Source organism: Somniosus microcephalus, unplaced genomic scaffold, assembly GCF_052327205.1.
Source record: "Somniosus microcephalus isolate GS21.2 unplaced genomic scaffold, FLI_Smic_1.0 unresolved_chr2, whole genome shotgun sequence".
NCBI lineage: Eukaryota > Metazoa > Chordata > Chondrichthyes > Squaliformes > Somniosidae > Somniosus > Somniosus microcephalus.
In genome coordinates, this window is record NW_028225180.1 from 71,896,123 (window position 1) to 71,915,196 (window position 19,074).

Here is a 19,074-nt window from a genome sequence, read left to right on the forward strand (position 1 = left end):
GAATTGACAGACCAACTGTTGGCCAGCCCTGTGGTATGTTGTAACCAGACTTCCAGAAAACCGTCGATAAAGTTCCATCTGAAAGGTTGCTACAACAATCTTAATCCAGTGGGTATCTGGAGATGGATGAGGAGCCTCAGTCAGAGAGGTCACAGGATGTGCGAAAAGCCACCCTGGTGCAGTTGGGGCTGTTCTTCTGAGGCTCGGTTAAGGCGCATTGTTCGGACAGTGTAGAGGGAGCTTTACTCTGTATCTAACCCGTGCTGTACCTGCCCTGGGAGTGTTTGATGGGACAGTGTAGAGGGAGCTTTACTCTGTATCTAACCCGTGCTGTACCTGCCTTGGGAGTGTTTGATGGGACAGTGTAGAGGGAGCTTTACTCTGTATCTAACCCGTGCTGTACCTGTCCTGGGAGTGTTTGATGGGACAGTGTAGAGGGAAATTCTCTGTGTGTCTACCCTGTGCTGTACCTGCCCTGGGAGTGTTTGATGGGACCGTGTACAGGGAGCTTTACTCTGTATCTAACCTATGCTGTACCTGCCCTGGGAGTGTTTGATGGGACAGTGTAGAGGGAGCTTTACTCTGTATCTAACCCCATGCTGTACCTGTCCTGGAGTGTTTGACGGGACAGTGTAGAGGGAGCTTGACTCTGTATCTAACCCGTGCATTACCTGCCCTGGGAATATTTGAAGGGACAATGTAGAGGGAGCTTTACTCTGTATCTAACCCCATTCTGTACCTGCCCTGGGAGTGTTTGACGGGACAGCGTAGAGGGAGCTTTACTCTGTATCTAACCCCTGCTGTACCTGCCCTGGGAGTGTTTGATGGGACAGTGTAGAGGGAGCTTTACTCTGTTATCTAACCCATGCTGTACCTGCCCTGGGAGTGTTTGATGAGACAGTGTAGAGGGAGCTTTACTCTGTATCTAACCCCGTGCTGTACCTGCCCTGGGAGTGTTTGACGGGACAGCGTAGGGGGAGCTTTACTCTGTATCTAACCCGTGCTGTACCTGCCCTGGGAGTGTTTGATGGGACAGTTTAGAGGGAGCTTTACTCTCTATCTAACCCGTGCTGTACCTGCCCTGGGAGTGTTTGATGGGCAGTGTAGAGGGAGCTTTACTCTGTATCTAACGCGTGCTGTACCTGCCCTGGGAGTGTTTGGTGGGACAATGTAGAGGGAGCTTTACTCTGTATGTAACCCGTGCTGTACCTGCCCTGGGAGTGTTTGGTGGGACAATGTAGAGGGAGCTTTACTCTGTATCTAACCCGCGCTGTACCTGCCCTGGGAGTGTGTGATGTTGAATGAACATTGCTCTGTATCTGTCTATGCTATACCTGACTAGGAGAGTCTAGCCTTCAACGGAATACAAATGAAACGGGACTTTATGGAGAGATATTAGATACTAAGTAATATAGAAAATCCTAATTCCATGCACTATTAAACCATGAGAAGAACAGGCGAGGATGAACTGGGAAAGGGTGAATTCATTGCTAATCCAGGTAAACCGCAAACCACAAGCCAAGTAATAGAAAAATGGCGTTTCCATCACAGAACAAGGACCAAGGGGTTGTGTGTGGCAGGGGATCAGGTCTTGTGTTGAATTCCACTTTATCAGAACTTAAGGAAGCTGAGCAGGAGTTGGCCATTCGGCCACTCGAGCCTGCTCCGCCATTCAATAAGATCATGGCTGATCTTCGACCTCCACTCCACTTTCCAGCCCGATCCCCATATCCCTTGATTCCCCATGAGTCCAAAAATCTATCGATCTCAGTCTTGATAATACTCAACGACTGATTCTCCACAGCTCCCCGAGGTAGACCAATCCATTAACCAATCCTCTATCCATGCTAATATATTACCCCCCAATCCCTTATCTTGTGTAGCAACCTTTTATCTGGCACCTTATGGAATGCTTTCTAAAAATCCAAATATACTGCATCCAGTTCTGATGAAAGGTCATCGACCTGAATCGTTAACTCTGTTTCTCTCTCCACGGATGCTGCCTGGCCTGCTGAGTATTCTCAGCATTCTCTGTTTTTATACTGGTTCCCCTTATCTCCCCTGCTAGTTACAACCTCAAAAAGCTCTAGCAGATTTAGTGGCATTGCGTGTGGACAGGGGATCAGTGCTTGTGTTACCTAAGAAAGGATATACTTGCCATAGAGGGAGTGCAGCGAAGGTTCACCAGACTGATTCCTGGGATGGCAGGACTGTCGTATGAGGAGAGATTGGGTCGACTAGGCCTGTATTCACTGGAGTTTAGAAGAATGAGAAGGGATCTCATTGAAACGTATAAAATTCTGACAGGGCTAGACAGACTGGATGCAGGGAGGATGTTTCCCCTGGCTGGGGGCTCTAGAACGAGGGATCACAGTCTCAGGATATGGAGTAGGACATTTAGGACTGAGATGAGGATAAATTTCTTCACTCAGAGGGTGGTGAACCTGTGGAATTCTCTACCACAGAAGGCTGTGGAGGCCAAGTCACTGAATATATTTAAGAAGGAGATAGATAGATTCCTAGACACAAAAGGCATCAAGGGGTATGGGGAGAGAGCGGGAATATGGTATTGAGATAGAGGATCAGCCATGGTCATATTGAATGGCGGAGCAGGCTCGAAGGGCCGAATGGCCGACTCCTGCTCCTATTTTTCTATGTTTCTATCTTTCTATGTTACGGTTTAGTGGTGTTGAGTTTTGGGTGGGTTTGATGCAGTCACCCGTTAAATGCTCATTCTATTTGGTGTGCTCACCATGTCAATGAATGTTGATGCTCTCTCGCCCACAGGTGCCACCTTTGACGTGGCGATGCGCTTCCTCTATGAGTGCCCCTGGAAACGTCTGCAGGAGTTGCGAGGCCTCATCCCCAACATCCCCTTCCAGATGCTCCTGCGAGGTGCCAACGCTGTGGGTTACACCAACTACCCGGACAACACGGTGTACAAGTAAGACATCTCCTCTGCCCTGAGCTGCCGCCTACTGCCCTTCGCGATACCCTCCAGCCCATCATTAATTCTGTGTCTCAATAGAATTTGAAGGTGGCAGGACAAGTTGAGAAGGCTGTTAAAAAAAGCATAGGGGATCCTTGGTTTTATCAATAGAGGAATAAAGTACAAAAGCCAGGAAGTTATGGTAAACCTTTATAAAACACTGGTTAGGCCTCAGCTGGAGTATCATGTCCAATTCTGGGCACCACACTGCAGGAAGGATGTCAAGGCCTTGGAGAGGGTGCAGAGGAGATTTACTAGAATGGTTCCAGGGAAGAGGGACCTCAGTTATGTGGAGAGACTGGAGAAGCTGGAATTGTTCTCCTTAGAGCAGAGAAGGTTAAGGGGAGATTTAATAGAGGCGTTCAAAATTATGAAGTTTTTTGATAGAATAAATAAGGAGAAACTGTTTCCAGTGGCAGGAGGGTTGGTAACCAGAGGACACAGATTTAAGGTGATTGGCGAAAGAGCCAAGAGGGAGGAGATGAGGAGAGTTTATTTTACGCAGCGAGTTGTTGTGATCTGGAATGCACTGCCTGAAAGGGCGGTGGAAGCAGATGCAATAATAACTTTCGAAAGGCAATTGATAGGGAGAAATTTGCAGGGCTGTGGGGAAAGAGCAGGGGGTAGTGGGACTAATTGGAGAGCTCTTTCAAAGAGCCGGCACAGGCACGGTGGGCCGATTGGCCTCCTCCTGTGCTGTATCATTCTATGATTCGAAATCCTGCCACTCACAATGTGCCGCAGGCTGACATCACACCTCCAGGCCCCACTGCCACGGAACAGTGTTGAGTGCAGAGTGAACATTCTAGAAATACAGGATACAATTTTTGAAGCGGACATTGGCAAGTTATTCGACTCAGAAATATTTTTTAAAAGATAATGATAATTTTGCACACCTTGGGCTCGATTTTAACTCAGCCGTCAGGCTTGCTTTGAGGCGTGGGGGGGGGTTAAAATCGCAAAACCTGGGGGTCGGGACCCCCCCGCCTGGTTCCCGACACCTAGCCATTTTAACCCAGGTGTGTCTGATGGTCCCGAATCAGTCCCGCCTGCAACAGGTCTGAGATGTGATGCCAAGGTTACATGCACGTTGCATTTTGCAGATGATCATAAGTCCATATGATGTAGCTTCACAATCATTATCAGCGACTCATGCAATGCCAATGAGAGAGATGGAAAACTATTCTGTCACCAGCTTGCGGGGATGCACCTGTCTGTCCTTCCCCAACTTCCGCATCTCTGTCAGCCCCGACAATCTCCAGGACGCCTTCCTCCCAGGGAGTGAGCTGGGCCAATGAGGGCGGCCCTCCTCCTGTCCTGGCTCGCTCTCTCCTGTTGTGAGCTCTTTTTTCCTGCAATGAGGGAGACAAGTGGAGGTTGAGTGAGAATGAAGGAGTGAGTGCAGAGATTGCATAGCATAGATACTTAGAAGGAGACAAAGATGGAGTGAGGCTGCAAGACCAAGGGCCCTCCCTGTGTGTTGTCAGTTGTGTTCAAAGCATCAGAGTGAGAGGGAGTGTGAGGGCTGCATGGTCGAATAGTTCTGTGAATGTGAGCATAGAGTGAGAGGGAATGGGTAAGGGTGCATGGATGTGAGTGTCTAGTGGGATGTGGAGGAAGAGATTGCTAAAGCTGAGTGCTGGTGAGGAAAGGCAATGGGGATCAGATTGAGGGTGATGGAAACTTCATACAGTACTTACTTTTCCAGTGCAATGAAGGTCATGGAATCTTTTCCTGCACTGCATCCAGGTGCGCCGTGTGAGCCCCAAGGAGTTGACTTCCCCAGCCACCTGTAGCCACACAGCCTTGGTTTGACTGGGAGGCCTCTTCCTCCCTGAAGATAGGGAACAGGACCTCCCTGTGGGCCCTAGCACCATCCAGCAATGCCTGGAGTGAAGCCTCATCAAATTTGGGGGCAGCTCTTGCCCTCCCGCTGGCCGTTGCTCCTGCAGGCTCCCGTGCCATCTTAATGGTAAAGATTGGAAGCCTGCAGAAGAAGCAAGGCTTGCTGTGGACCTTAAAAGCAGCAGCAATGATGACGTCATAATCTGCGACTTTCTGACTGGAAATACTCAATTGCCAAGGCTTCCCACACGCTGGAAACCAATTGGCCAATTGAGTTAAAATTGCATCAATCTCACAGACCCATTTAGATTCGTGTGGGAAACTCTAAATTCGGGGAACCCGACAATTCCCCGCACCTGAGTTAAAATCGACCCCCTTGTCTTTCGAACAGAGATCCGGATTGGCACTGGTGGAGCCACGACACTCCGGGTGCCAGTAACTCCCTGGGCACCCATAACACTCTGCCACCAGTAATTCCCTGGGCACCTGTATCCGTGCGAACTCCTCACTGTCTGGGTGGTGAGCATGGGGTAGGATGGGTTCTTGTCTTGTCTTGGGTTGACAGGGTGGATGCTGAGCGATTGTTTCCCCTGGCTGGAGGGTCTAGAACTAGGGGTCACAATCTCAGGATAAGGGGTCGGCCATTTAGGACTGAGATGAGGAGAAATTTCTTCACTCAGAGGGTGGCGAATCTTTGGAATTCTCTACCCCAGAGGGCTGTGGAGGCTCAGTCGTTGAGTATATTCAAGGCTGAGTTCGATAGATTTTTGGACTCTCGGGGAATCAAGGGATATGGGGATCGGACAGGAAAGTGGAGATGAGGCAGAAGATCGGCCATGATCTTACTGAATAGCGGAGCAGGCTCGAGGGGCTGAATGGCTGACTCCTGCACCTATTTCTTATGTTCTTATGTTGTCTTGTTGTGCTATTTCTAGTCAATGAATGTGTCTCAATTCCTTCGCCCCAACTTTTACACTCATCTGTTTGAAATGGGAATGGTTCCTTCAATCACCAGCATTCCGAGTCCTGGAAAGTTTGGAGCAAGTAAATCCAAGCAGACTTTTCCATGTTAGGATTTGTCCTCAGCTGAGAGCCTCTTAAATATTCTTAATACCAGACACATATAAATTAGAAATGAATTTAATTACTTGTAATATATTCGCATGGTCTTTATTCCAAATGCTGGCCGTACATGATGAGCATAAACTGCAGAACTCAGAATCCATCTGCCACTGGGATCAATTAGTAACCAGGAACAGCCTCGGTGTGAACTAGATACAAACAGCCAGCAACTTCCTCCTAAAATCGACTCCATGAATTTGAGCTTATCCAGCACCCTGCTGCCCCGTATCCTAACTCGCACCGAGTCTCGTTCACTCATCACCCCCTGTGCTCGCTGGTCCGGCAGCACCTCCATTTTAAAATTCTCATCCCTGTATTCAAATCCCTCCACGGCCTCGCCCCTCCCTATCTCTGTAATCTCCTCCAGCCCCTCAATCCTCCGAGATCTCTGCGCTCCTCCAATTCTGGCCTCGATTTTAATCGCTCCACCATTGGCGGCCGTGCCTTCAGCTGCCTGGGCCCTGAGCTCTGGAATTCCCTCCCTAAACCTCTCCGCCTCTCTCTGCTCCTTTAAGACGCTCCTTAAAACCGACCTCTTTGACCAAACTTTTGGTCACCTGTCCCTAATATCTCCTTATATGGCTCGGTGTCAAATTGTGTCTGATAATTGCTCCTGTGAAGCGCCTTGGGACATTTCACTATGTTAAAGGCGCCGTATCATTTTTAATTTAGAGGGGAAACCTCATAACTTCAGTACAAGTTAGCAAACTGAGGCTTTAAAGCTGTGGGTTCAGGCCAGTGGAGCTCACACATTCAGGAGGATGGGTGGCTAAATCAGGACAACACGCCATTAACTAAACACGGTGGGCTTCCAGAATGCAGAGTGAAGGGGAACCCACTCATCCCATCTGTAATACCACACCATTGATGGAACTTCGCAAAATATCAACTTCCATCGCTTTTACTGCAGGACCCCTGCTCACCTTGTCTAGAGTCTGTTGAGGGTCTGTCATAGAGTCATAGGCCTAGAAATTCGGTTGAGGCGCCAAAGTGGCGCCAAGTTCGCCTGGGCGCTGATTTTTGCGCAGCGTTTGGAGTAATACCGATCGCCAGAAATTCAGTTTCAGCGCCCCTAGAGGGAGATGGGGCGAGGCTCGAGGCGCTCCGCGTCCCTCTTAGGGCGTTGAAACTGAATATCGCAGCGCAACGTGCCGCAGCGCCACACGCTGCGGCACGGCACGCTGCGGTACTGCAGGCCTTCCATTGTTAAGGGGGAGGGGCCAGCATCAGCGCGATCCCCGATCGCGAGTGCCAGCAAAAGAGCCCGGCACCGAGGAGAAGTGCTGGGCTCTCGGGAAACAGCCGGCAATGCCGCGGCAGGGGGATCAGGAGGCCGGGGACGGAGGTGCTGGCAGGCGGCCACCGAAAAAAGCGGCCGCCCCGCACCTCCACCTTAACTTGCGCCACTGCCGGCACAGCAAGGCCCCGTGAACCGGGCACGGGTAGCGAACGGCGCTACAGCGGCATTCGCTACCAAATATCGCAATCGGGGCGCTAATGGGGCGCCACGCACACCAATGACATCATCGGTGGCGGCGCAGCGCAACAAGCTAACGCCACCATTAGCGCCCCCACTGAATATCGCGGGAGGGCGGCCAGTGGCGCTACAGCCACTGACTGCCCTCTTTAGGCGCTAACAGGTGGCGCTACATACCCAATTTCTCCCCCATAGAGTTATACAGCACAGAAAGAGGCCCTTCGGCCCATCGCGTCCGCGCCAGCCATCAGGCCCTGTCTAATCTAATCCCATTTTCCAGCATTTGGTCCGTAGCCTTGCATGCTATGGCATTTCAAGTGCTCATCCAAATGCTTCTTGAATGTTGTGAGGGTTCCTGCCTCTACCACCCTTTCAGGCAGTGAGTTCCAGATTCCAACCACCCTCTGGGTGAAAAAGTTCTTCCTCAAATCCCCTCTAAACCTCCTGCCCCTTACCTTGAATCTATGCCCCCTGGTTATTGACCCCTCTACTAAGGGAAAAAGTTCCTTTCTATCTACCCTATCTGTGCCCCTCAAAATTTGGTACACCTCAATCAGGTCCCCCCTCAGCCTTCTCTGCTCCAAGGAAAACAACCCCAGCCTGTCCAGTCTTTCTTCATAGCTGAAGCGCTCCAGCCCAGGTAACATCCTGGTGAATCTCCTCTGCACCCTCTCCAAAGCAATCACATCCTTCCTATAGTGTGGTGACCAGAACTGCACACAGTATTCCATCTGTGGCCTAACCAGTGTTTTGTACAGCTCCATCATAACCTCCCTGCTCTTATATTCTATGTCCTCACCCTGTCTGAAGTCTGGGCAGGAACTGTACTCTCGCTGTCCAGACTGTGGACAGGAACTGTGCTCTCGCTGTCTAGACTGTGGACAGGAACTGTACTCTCGCTGTCTAGACTGTGGACAGGAACTGTACTCTTGCTGTCTAGACTGTGGGCCGGAACTGTACTCTCGCTGTCTAGACTGTGGGCAGGAACTGTACTCTCGCTGTCTAGACTGTGGGCAGGAACTGTACTCTCGCTGTCTAGACTGTGGGCAGGAACTGTACTCTCGCTGTCTAGACTGTGGGCAGGAACTGTACTCTCGCTGTCTAGACTGTGGGCAGGGGTCTGTCCTCAACTGTTCTGACGAAAGGTCATCGACCTGAAACGTTAACTCTGTTTCTCTCTTCACAGATGCTGCCTGACCTGCTGAGTATCTCCAGCATTTTCTGGGTTTTTTTCGATACTCTCTAGAGTTTAGAAGAATGAGAGGTGATCTCATTGAAACATACAAAATTATTACAGGGCTTGACAGGGTAGATGCAGGGAGGATGTTTACCCCTGGCTGGGGAGTCTAGAACCAGGGGTCACAGCCTCAGAATAAGGGCTCGGCCATTTAGGACTGAAATGAGGAGAAATTTCTTCACTCAGAGGGTGGTGAACCTTTGGAATTCTCTACCCCAGAGGGCTGCGGAGGCTCAGTCGTTGAGTATATTCAGGACCGAGATCGATAGATTTTTGGATACTAAGGGAATCCAGGGATATGGGGATAGTGCAGGAAAGTGGAGATAAGGTCGAAGATCAGCCACGATCTTATTGAATGGCGGAGCAGGCTCGAGGGGCCGTATGGCCGACTCCTGCTCCTATTTATGTTCTTACTTATGTTCTTATGGTCAGATAGTAAACAGGTTAGAAAACCCAGATTCAATTCCCGGGTCTGGAGAGAAGGAACAACGATCGCGAGACGCAGTGCCCCGGATAGGAAGAGTTAAAAAGCATTCGACAGTGTGTGTGTCTGCATATCTATATATATAAAGCGGCTCTTCTGTCTGTCCCGATGTCTGTCTGTCCGTTCTCTATACGTTTGAAAGTTACAGAGCGTACCGACGCGCGCGTTGCCTCAAAAGAAAGCTTACGATTCCGGACCGGTCATAGGCGTATTTATGTTTCGGCCGGACAAAAGTCCCGCCCGCGGTATCCCAAAAACGTTCAGCGTTCCGCTCATTAGCATCTCATTAGCGACCGTGTGACGTCGAGGTCCACCAATCGGACGGCGGGTTCCTTCCTACAGTTGAGTGTCGAGTGACTCAACGATTGACCAATCCTACGCTTCGGTGACCTGACCGGTCGACCAATCGGTGCGTGTGTGGGCGGGCCTTATCCTTCTGAACCGAGGTGAGTGGCCGCCATCTTGATTTTTCACAATTTTTTCCCCCACACTTTCTGTGTGTTAGGGAACTAAGGTAAATATTTTAATGATGTGTTAGGGAATTAAATAACAATTTAATAGGGGGGGGGAGAGCCTCGGGAAATCACGGGAGGGGGGCAGAGCCTCGGGAAATCGCGGGGGGGGAGAGCCTCGGGAAATCGCGGGGGGGGAGAGCCTCGGGAAATCGCGGGGGGGGGGAGAGCCTCGGGAAATCGCGGGGGGGGGAGAGCCTCGGGAAATCGCGGGGGGGGGGGAGAGCCTCGGGAAATCGCGGGGGGGGGAGAGCCTCGGGAAATCGCGGGGGGGGGGGAGAGCCTTGGGAAATCGCGGGGGGCTCGCGCCGCCCGCACTGACCGCGCATGCGCCGCCCGCGAGAGCCCGCTCCCGGCGCCGGCCGCCGCTCAGCATTCCCGCTATCGGAACGGCACCGGACCTCAGGCGCTAGGCAGGGGGAGGGGCTGGAGAGAGGGACAGAGGGGAGCGAGGGAGGGGTAGGAGTGGGCGAGGGAGACAGAGGAGAGGAGGGGAGGGAGAGGAGGGGAGGGAGGGATAGTCCAGGGAGAGGACATGACAGGGAGAGGGGGGACACACAGGGGCAGGGAGACCAAGCGCCCCAAAATTGCCCTCGCAACGCGGGGCTCCCCAGCTAGTATGTATATACAGCACTTATCACGGCCTCAGGTCGTCCCAAAGCGCTTTACAGCCAATGAAATACTTTTGAAGTGTAGTCACTGTTGTAATGTAGGAAGTTTGTGCACAGCAAGCTCCCACAAACAGCAATGAAATAAACAGTCAGATAATCTGTTTCAGTGATGCTAGTTGAGGGATAAATATTGTCTCTTCTCCAATTAGCTCCAGGAGATCTTCAGCATTCACTTGAGAGGGCAGAGGAAGTGTAATGCAGTGTAATGCTTCATCTGAAAGATGACAGTGCGGCACTCCCTCAGTACTGCACTGGAGTGTCAGCACTGAATTATGGAGCTCAAGTGTCTGGAGTAGGACTTCAGCCCACATCCTTCTGACTCAGAGGCGAGTGAGGGATACCGACCGAGCCAAGGACAGGTTTCAGACTTGCCCCCGCAGTGAACTTACCTGTCGAAGTTCCCTATCTGGGCTCGCAAGTGGGGAATAGTTGAGAATTCTCCATGCCCTTGGGACTGTGCAAGAGGCAGCCCCTTGAACAAAGGAGAAAATGGCTTCACTTAGGTTCTAACTAATAGGAAAGACCGAACAGGATGGGGCTCTTTTCTCTAGAAAAGAGAAGGCTGAGGGGTGACCGAATTTAGCTCTTTAAGATAAAGAAAGGGTTTGATGGTGTAGACATAGAGAAGATGTTTCCACTTGTGGGGGAGACCAAAACTAGGGGCCATAAATATAAGATAGTCACTAATAAATCCAATCGGGAATTCAGGAGAAACTTCTTTACCCAGAGAGTGGTGAGAATGTGGAACTCGCTACCACAGGGAGTGGTTGAGGCGATTAGCATAGTGCCTTTAAGGGGAAGCTGGATCAACACATGAGGGAGAAAGGAATAGAGGGAGATGCTGATAGGGGTGAGATGAAGAGGGGTGGGAGGAGGCTCGAGTGGAGCATAAACACCGGCATGGAGCAGTTGGGCCGAATGGCCTCTTTCTGTGCTGTAGACTCGATGTAATTCGATGTAACTTTTCGGGATTGGGAGAACAAGTTGTGGTAAACCACTGTTATACCTGCCTGTGTGGGTGTTGGTATTCCACTGTGTACATGTCTGTACATGCCTCGGCTGACTCCTCCCACGAGTCCAGGTATAAAGGTGACTGCTCCACAGTCCCTCTGTATTCTGGACTGGTCGACCACTCGAGGCACACCTTCATTCTCTTGTTAATAAAAGCCTGTTAGTTACTCGCTTAACCTCAGTCTTTTGAGTAATTAATAGCGCATCACAAGTTTACTAAAAAATAAAACAGCATTGAAGAGTTGGGCCCCGACTGGCAGTGGAAGTATTGCGAGCAGAACACGAGCGAGGGATCTAACGCCCACACTGCTTGTGTCCGTCAGGTTCTGCGAAATGGCGAAGGAGAACGGGATGGACATCTTCCGAGTGTTCGACTCCCTCAACTACCTGCCGAACATGATCCTGGGCATGGAGGCAGCGGGCAGCGCTGGCGGAGTGGTGGAGGCAGCCATCTCCTACACCGGGGACGTCTGCGACCCGGAGAGGACCAAGTACTCGCTGGACTACTACCTGAAGCTGGCCGACGAGCTGGTCAAGGCTGGGACCCACATCCTCTGCATCAAGGTAAGGTGCGGGGCGGGGGGGGGGGTGGGTGGTGGGGAGTCCAGGACAAGGGGCCATGACAAAATCAGAGCCGGGCCGTTCAGGAGAGAAGTTAGGAAACACTTCTTCACACAAAGTGTGGAACTCTCTCCCACAAGAAGCAGTAGATGCCAGCTCAGTTAATAATGTCCAGTCTGAGATTGAGAAGGTGGTAGAGAGAAAACGGGGAATTACGGGTAAGCCTGACATCGGTAGTGGGGAAAATGCTAGAGTTCATTATAAAAGATGTAATAGCAGAGCACTTGGCAAACAGTGACAGGATCGGACATAGTCAACATGGATTTACAAAAGGTAAATCGTGCTTGACTAATCTACTGAAATTTTCTGAAGATGTAACTGGTAAAATAGATAAGGGAGAACCAGTGGATGTGGTGCATTTGGACTTTCAGAAGGCTTTCGATAAGGTCTCGCATAAGAGATTAGCGTGTAAAGTTAAGGCACATGGGATTGGGGGCAAGGTATTGACTTGGAGAGAGTCAATGTTGGCAGACAGAAAGCAAAGAGTTGGAATAAACGGGTCTTTTTCCGAGTGGCAGGCAGTGACTAGTGGGGTACCGCAGGGATCGGTCCTTGGACCCCAGCTTTTCACAATATATATTAATGATCTAGACAAGGGAACTAGATGTAATATCTCCAAGTTTGTAAACGACACAAAGCTGGGTGGGCGTGTGTGCTGTGAGGAGGATGCCGAGAAACTCCAGGATGATTTGGACAGGTTGGGTGATTGGGCAAAAGCATGGCAGATGCAATATAACATAGATAAATGTGAGGTTATCCACTTTGGTGGCAAAAACAGGAAGGCAGATTATTATCTGAATGGCAATAGATTGGGAGAAGGGGAAGTGCAACGAGACCTGGGTGTCCTTGTGCACCAGTCGCTGAAGGTAAGCATGCAGGTGCAGCAGGCGGTTAAGAAGGCAAATGGTATGTTGGCCTTCGTAGTGAGAGGGTTTGAGTATAGGAACAAGGATGTCTTGCTGCAGTTATACAGGGCCTTGGTGAGACCACATCTTGAGTATTGTGTGCAGTTTTGGTCGTCTTATCTGAGAAAGGATGTTCTTGCCATGGAAGGAGTTCAGCGAAGATTCACCAGGCTGATACCTGGGATGGTAGGAATGACGTATGAGGAGAGATTGGGTCGATTGGGCTTGTACTCGCTGGAGTTTAGAAGAATGAGAGGGGATCTCATTGAAACTTATAAAATTCTGACAGGACTGGACAGACTAGATGCAGGAAGGATGTTCCCGATGGTCGGGGAGTCCAGAACCAGGGGTCACAGTCTAAGGATAAGGGGTAAGCCATTTAGGACAGAAATTAGGAGGAATTTCTTCACCCAGAGGGTGGTGAACCTGTGGAATTCTCTACCACAGAAGGCAGTAGAGGCCAATTCATTAAATATATTCAAGAAGGAGTTGGATATATTGCTTAAGGCTAAAGGGATCAAGGGGTATGGGGAGAAAGCAGGGACAGGGTACTAAATTTGGATGATCAGCCATGATCGCATTCAATGGTGGAGCAGGCTCGAGGGGCCGAATGGCCGACTCCTGCTCCTATCTTCTATGTTTATGTTTCTATGTTTCTATGATAGATTTTTGCTAGCCATGGGTAATAAGGGATATTGTGGCCAAGGCAGGTAGATGGAGTTGAGATACAGATCAGCCATGATCTCATTGAATGGCGGAGCAGGCTCGAGGGGCTGAACTGTTAGGTGCTAAGAGGTTGTTCACTCAGAGGGTTGTGAATATTTGGAATTCTCATCCACAAAGGGCTGTGGACGCTGAATCGTCGAGTATATTCAAAGCTGAGATCGATAGGTTTTTGGACTCTAGGGGAATCAAGGAATCGGGCGGGAAAGTGGAGTTGAGGTAGAAGATCAGCCATGATCTCATTGAATGGCGGAGCAGGCTCGAGGGGCCGAATGGCCTACTCCTGTTCCTATTTCTTATGTTCCTGTATTACTGGGGGTGACTTCTCAGTGAAAGTCAGGGGAACTTTCGCTCCCGCTCCCACTACTACACAAACCTTACTTGTGACTGTAAACTGTGGAGAAATAGGTCAACTTCAGTGTTGTTTGGTAACCAGAGGAGGTCATTACACCTCCTCCTCACCACATCTGTTTCCAGTGGCAGGAGGGTCGGTAACCAGAGGGCTCAGATTTAAGGTAATTGGCAAAAGAATCAGAGGAGGAGATGAGGGGAATTTTTTTACACAGCGAGTTGTTGTGATCTGGAACGCGCTGCCTGAAACGGCGGTGGAACAGATTCAATAGTAACTTTCAAAAGGGAATTGGATAAATACTTGAAAAGGAAAAATTGACAGGACTACGGGGAAAGAGCACGGGGGAGTGGGACTGACTCAAAGAGCCGGCACAGGGACGATGGGCCGAATGGCCTCCTCCTGTGATGTATCATTCTATGATTTTATGATTCTATATCCTTCTCAAATCCATTTGTAAGTTGGTTTTAATGACCATAGTCAATTCTCCCACAATCTATCATGCATTGGGTGATTACCTTTCACCAGACTGTCCTCCTCACTCGCTCCTCTGTCTTGGTTTTAAACGCTTTTCCCCGGGTGGGCGTTATCAGAGGGAACGAATGATCTTCTCCAGGAGTTCAGATGGAATCAAAGAACGAGGGAAACTAGGTGATTATTTCATTAGACTGCGCCTTCCACTCGTCCACTCTTCACTAATATGTTCAACCAGAGCTTCTAGCACACTTCCGGGGGGCGGGGGGAGTGGGGGTGATGTTTCCCTAGGGGATGTGGGGGGGCGGTGGGGATGGGGCAGGCGGTGGGATGGGGCAGGGGTCATGGCCAAGATGCCCCCATCCATGGCTGATGTTGTCCTCACAGGAGGAGTAAATTCATGGCTTTCCATTATCCCTTCTGAGAGAGCGGAGGGAGAAAGAAAGAACATAAGAACATAAGAAATAGGAGCAGGAGTAGGCCATTCGGCCCCTCGAGCCTGCTCCACCATTTAATAAGATCATGGCTGATCATCGACCTCAACTCCACCTTCCCGCCCGATCCCCATATCCCTTGATTCCTTGAAAGTCCAAAAATCTCTCGATCTCAGCCTTGAATATACTCAAAGACTCAGCATGCACAGCCCTCTGAGGCAGAAAATTCCAAAGATTCACAACCCTCTGAATGAAGAAATTCCTCCTCATGTCAGTCCTAAATGGCCGACCCCTTATCCCGAGACTATGCCCCCTAGTTCTAGACTCTCCAGCCAGGGGAAACAACCTCTCAGTATCTACCCTGTCAATCCCCCTCAGAATCTTGTATGTTTCAATGAGATCACCTCTCATTCTTCTAAACTCCAGAGAGTATCGGCCCATTCTACACAATCTCTCATCATAGGACAACCCTCTCATCCCAGGAATCAATCTAGTGAACCTTCATTGCACCTCCTCCAAGGCAAGTCTATCCTTCCTTAGATAAGGAGACCAAAACTGTGCACAGTACTCCAGGTGTGGTCTCACCAAGGCCCTGTACAATTGTAGCAAGACTTCCTTACTCTTATACTCCAACCCCCTTGCAATAAAGGCCAACACGCCATTTGCCTTCCTTATTGCTTGCTGTACCTGTGTGCTAGCTTTCTGTGTTTCTTGCTCGAGGACACCCAAATCTCTCTGAACACCAACATTTGAAAGTTTCTCACCATTTAAAAAATATTCTGTTTTTCTATTCTTCCTACCAAAGTGAATAATCTCACATTTCCCTACATTATACTCCATCTGCCACCTTACTGCCCACTCACTTAGTCTATCTAGATCCCTTTACTCACAGCTTACTGTCCCACCTAGCTTTGTATCATCAGCAAACTTGGATACATTACACTTGGTCCCTTCATCTAGGTCATTGATGTAGAAATAGCTGAGGCCCCAACACTGACCCTTGCGGCACCCCACTAGTTACAGCCTGCCAACCTGAAAAAGATCCGTTTAAACAAAGAGTAGGGATAAACGGGTTTTTCAGAATGGCAGGCTGTGACTAGTGGGGTACCGCAAGGATCGGTGCTTGGGCCCCAGCTATTCACAATCTATATCATTGATTTGGATGAGGGGACTAAATGTAACATTTCCAAATTTGATGATGATACAAAGCTAGGTGGCAGTGTCAGTTGTGAAGAGGATGTGAAGAGGCTTCAGGAGGATTTCGACAGGCTCAGTGAGTGGGCGAGAACATGGCAGATGGAATATAATGTGGATAAATGTGAAGTTATCCACTTTGGTAGAAAAAACAGAAAGGCAGAGTATTTCCTAAATGGTGAAAGATTGGGGAATGCAGATGCTCAAAGGGACCTGGGTGTCCTTGTACATGAGTCACTGAAAGTGAATGTGCAGGTGCAGCAAGCCATTAGGAGGGCAAATGGTATGCTGGCCTTCATTACAAGAGGATTTGAGTACAGGAGTAAAGAAGTCTTACTCCAATTATATAGGGCCTTGGTGAGACCACACCTGGAGTACTGTGTACAATTTTGGTCTCCTTACCTAAGGAAGGATATACTTGCCATAGAAGGAGTGCAACGAAGGTTCACGAGATTGATTCCTGGGATGGCGGGACTGTCATATGGGAAGAGATTATGTAAACTAGGCCTGTATTCTCTTGAATTCAGAAGAATGAGAGTGGATCTCATTGAAGCATACAAAATTATTACAGGGCTTGATAGGGTGGATGCTGGGAGAATGTTTCCCTTGGCTGGGGAGTCTAGAACCAGGGGCCACAGCCTCAGGATAAAGGGTAGGCCATTCAGGACTGAGATGAGGAGGAATTTCTTCACACAGAGGGTGGTGAATCTTTGGAATTCTCTACCCCAGAGGGCTGTGGAGGCTCAGTCATTGGGTATATTCAAACCAGAAGTCGATAGATTTCTGACTAGTAAGGGCATCAAGGGATATGGCGATAGGGCCGGTGAATGGAGTTGAGGCAGAAGATCAGCCATGATCTCATTGAATGGCGGAGCAGGCTCAAGGGGCCGAATGGCCGACTCCTGCTCCTATTTCTTATGTTCTTATGTTCTTATCCCTACTCTCTGTTTTCTGTCCGTTAACCAATCCTCTATCCATGTTACTATATTACCCCCAACCCCATGAGCCCACTAGAAAGAAAGAAAGAAAGAAAACAAAAAGCATGTTATACCACGCAATTGGCAGTGTATTATTCTGTTGCGAAGGTAGAGCGGCGTCCCGAATGTCTAGCTGTTGTGAAGTAAGGGCGGTTTCATTGTTTGTCCGGGAGCATTGTAGACTGTCAGCTGCAGGCTGCAGTGCAGGAGAATGCGACATTCGTTGACTAGCTTTGGTTGTGACTACTAAGTACAGACTCCCTGGCTCCTGTGTGGCGAATATTTTCATAGCTCTGTAAACTGCAAATGATTTCTTGCCTTCTTAAAACTCCAGCTCACTCTTTACCCTGTCCTTCCATCTCAAAGAAAGACAGACTTACATTTCTACAGCACTTTTCACCGCCTCAGGACATCCCAAAGTGCTTTACAGCCAATTAAGTACTTTTTGAATTGTAGTCACTGTTGTAATATAGGAAACGCGGCAACCAATTCGCGCATAGCAAGCTCCCACAAACAGCAGTGTGATAATCACCAGATCATCTGTTTTTAGTGATGTTGATTGAGGGATAAATATTGTCCCAGGACACCGAGGAGAACTCCCCTTGCTCTTCTTCCAATAGTGGCTGTGGGATCTTTTACGTCCACCTGAGAGGGCAGACAGGGCCTCGGTTTAACATCTCATCTGAAAGACGGCACCTCAGACAGTGCAGCACTCCCTCAGTACTGCCCCTCCGACAGTGCAGCACTCCCTCAGTACTGCCCCTCCGACAGTGTGGCGCTCCCTCAGTACTGCCCCTCCGACAGTGCAGCGCTCCCTCAGTACTGCCCCTCCGACAGTGCAGCGTTCCCTCAGTACTGACCCTCCGACAGTGTGGCGCTCCCTCAGTACTGCCCCTCCGACAGTGCAGCGCTCCCTCAGTACTGCCCCTCCGACAGTGCAGCACTCCCTCAGTACTGCCCCTCCGACAGTGCGGCGCTCCCTCAGTACTGCCCCTCCGACAGTGTGGCGCTCCCTCAGTACTGCCCCTTCGACAGTGCAGCGCTCCCTCAGTACTGCCCCTCCGACAGTGCAGCGCTCCCTCAGTACTGACCCTCCGACAGCGCGGCGCTCCCTCAGTACTGCCCCTTCAACAGGGCGGTGCTCCCTCGGTACTGCCCCTCCGACAGTGCGGCGCTCCCTCAGTACTGACCCTCCGACAGTGTGGCGCTCCCTCAGTACTGGCCCTCCGACAGTGCGGCGCTCCCTCAGTACTGGCACTGGGGAGTGTCGGCCTGGATTATGGGGCTGAGGTCTCTGGAGCGGGGCTCGAACCCACGACCTGCTGTCTCAGAGGCGCGGGTGATCCACGGATGATACGCACAGCTGTGGTGCCACGTGCAGTCGAATAGCCTGACTGTGCTCACTGTCTGAGCGGACACACGGAGGAGAGGAGCACTCGCAAAGCATTCCTGAGCGGCAGAAGCCAGCGAGCGTCTCTCTCTCTCGGCCCCACCAGCTGTCTTCTCCCTCCCTGTCAGTTCTCAGTGGTTGAACATTTGCGTGGCGGGGAACAAAGAACTGATTGATAGTGCTGTTGTATTATTTAAACCGTGTTTTTTCAAAGAGACACATACATCAATATGGCAATTAGGATAGTTAGTATGAAAAATTCATCACCTGTTCACTGTGTGCAAGCAACCCCATGAAGAATGCCAATATATTAAAACAAATCAGACACATTCGCGTCCCTGTGCTCAGGGAAGAGAATCCTACATTTTTCATTTATATTACAACCCCAGATGGCAATAAATTTCGGGGGGAAAATTTCATTTACTGCGAGCTTCGAATGCACAAGAGCGCTTATCAAAACAGCACAGACACCCAGAATGCCACCGAACCCTGACGTTCCACTCAGCGATAGGGCGAGGCTGCATTTACTGCACATCCCCTAGTTCATCAGCTGCTGCAGCCCTTGCGGTGATGCGCCGCACATGCGGTGTAAGGGAATTCCGGGGGATATTGACCCAGCGATGATGAAGCAACAGGGATTCACATCCCAAGTCAGGATG

At 50.1% G+C, this 19,074-nt stretch overlaps 1 protein-coding gene across 1 annotated transcript in view; it reads left to right on the top strand.

The window, feature by feature from the left end:
• Positions 1–19,074, top strand: part of LOC147092802 (pyruvate carboxylase, mitochondrial-like) — a gene marked incomplete at its 5' end in the record, with an annotated part of 1,160,114 nt that overhangs the window by 968,345 nt on the left and 172,695 nt on the right. The window contains 2 exons of the mRNA XM_085976052.1: positions 2,788–2,944; positions 11,672–11,912. Of these exons, the coding sequence (XP_085832178.1) occupies positions 2,788–2,944; positions 11,672–11,912 (398 nt within the window). The remainder of the gene's footprint in view (positions 1–2,787; positions 2,945–11,671; positions 11,913–19,074) is intronic.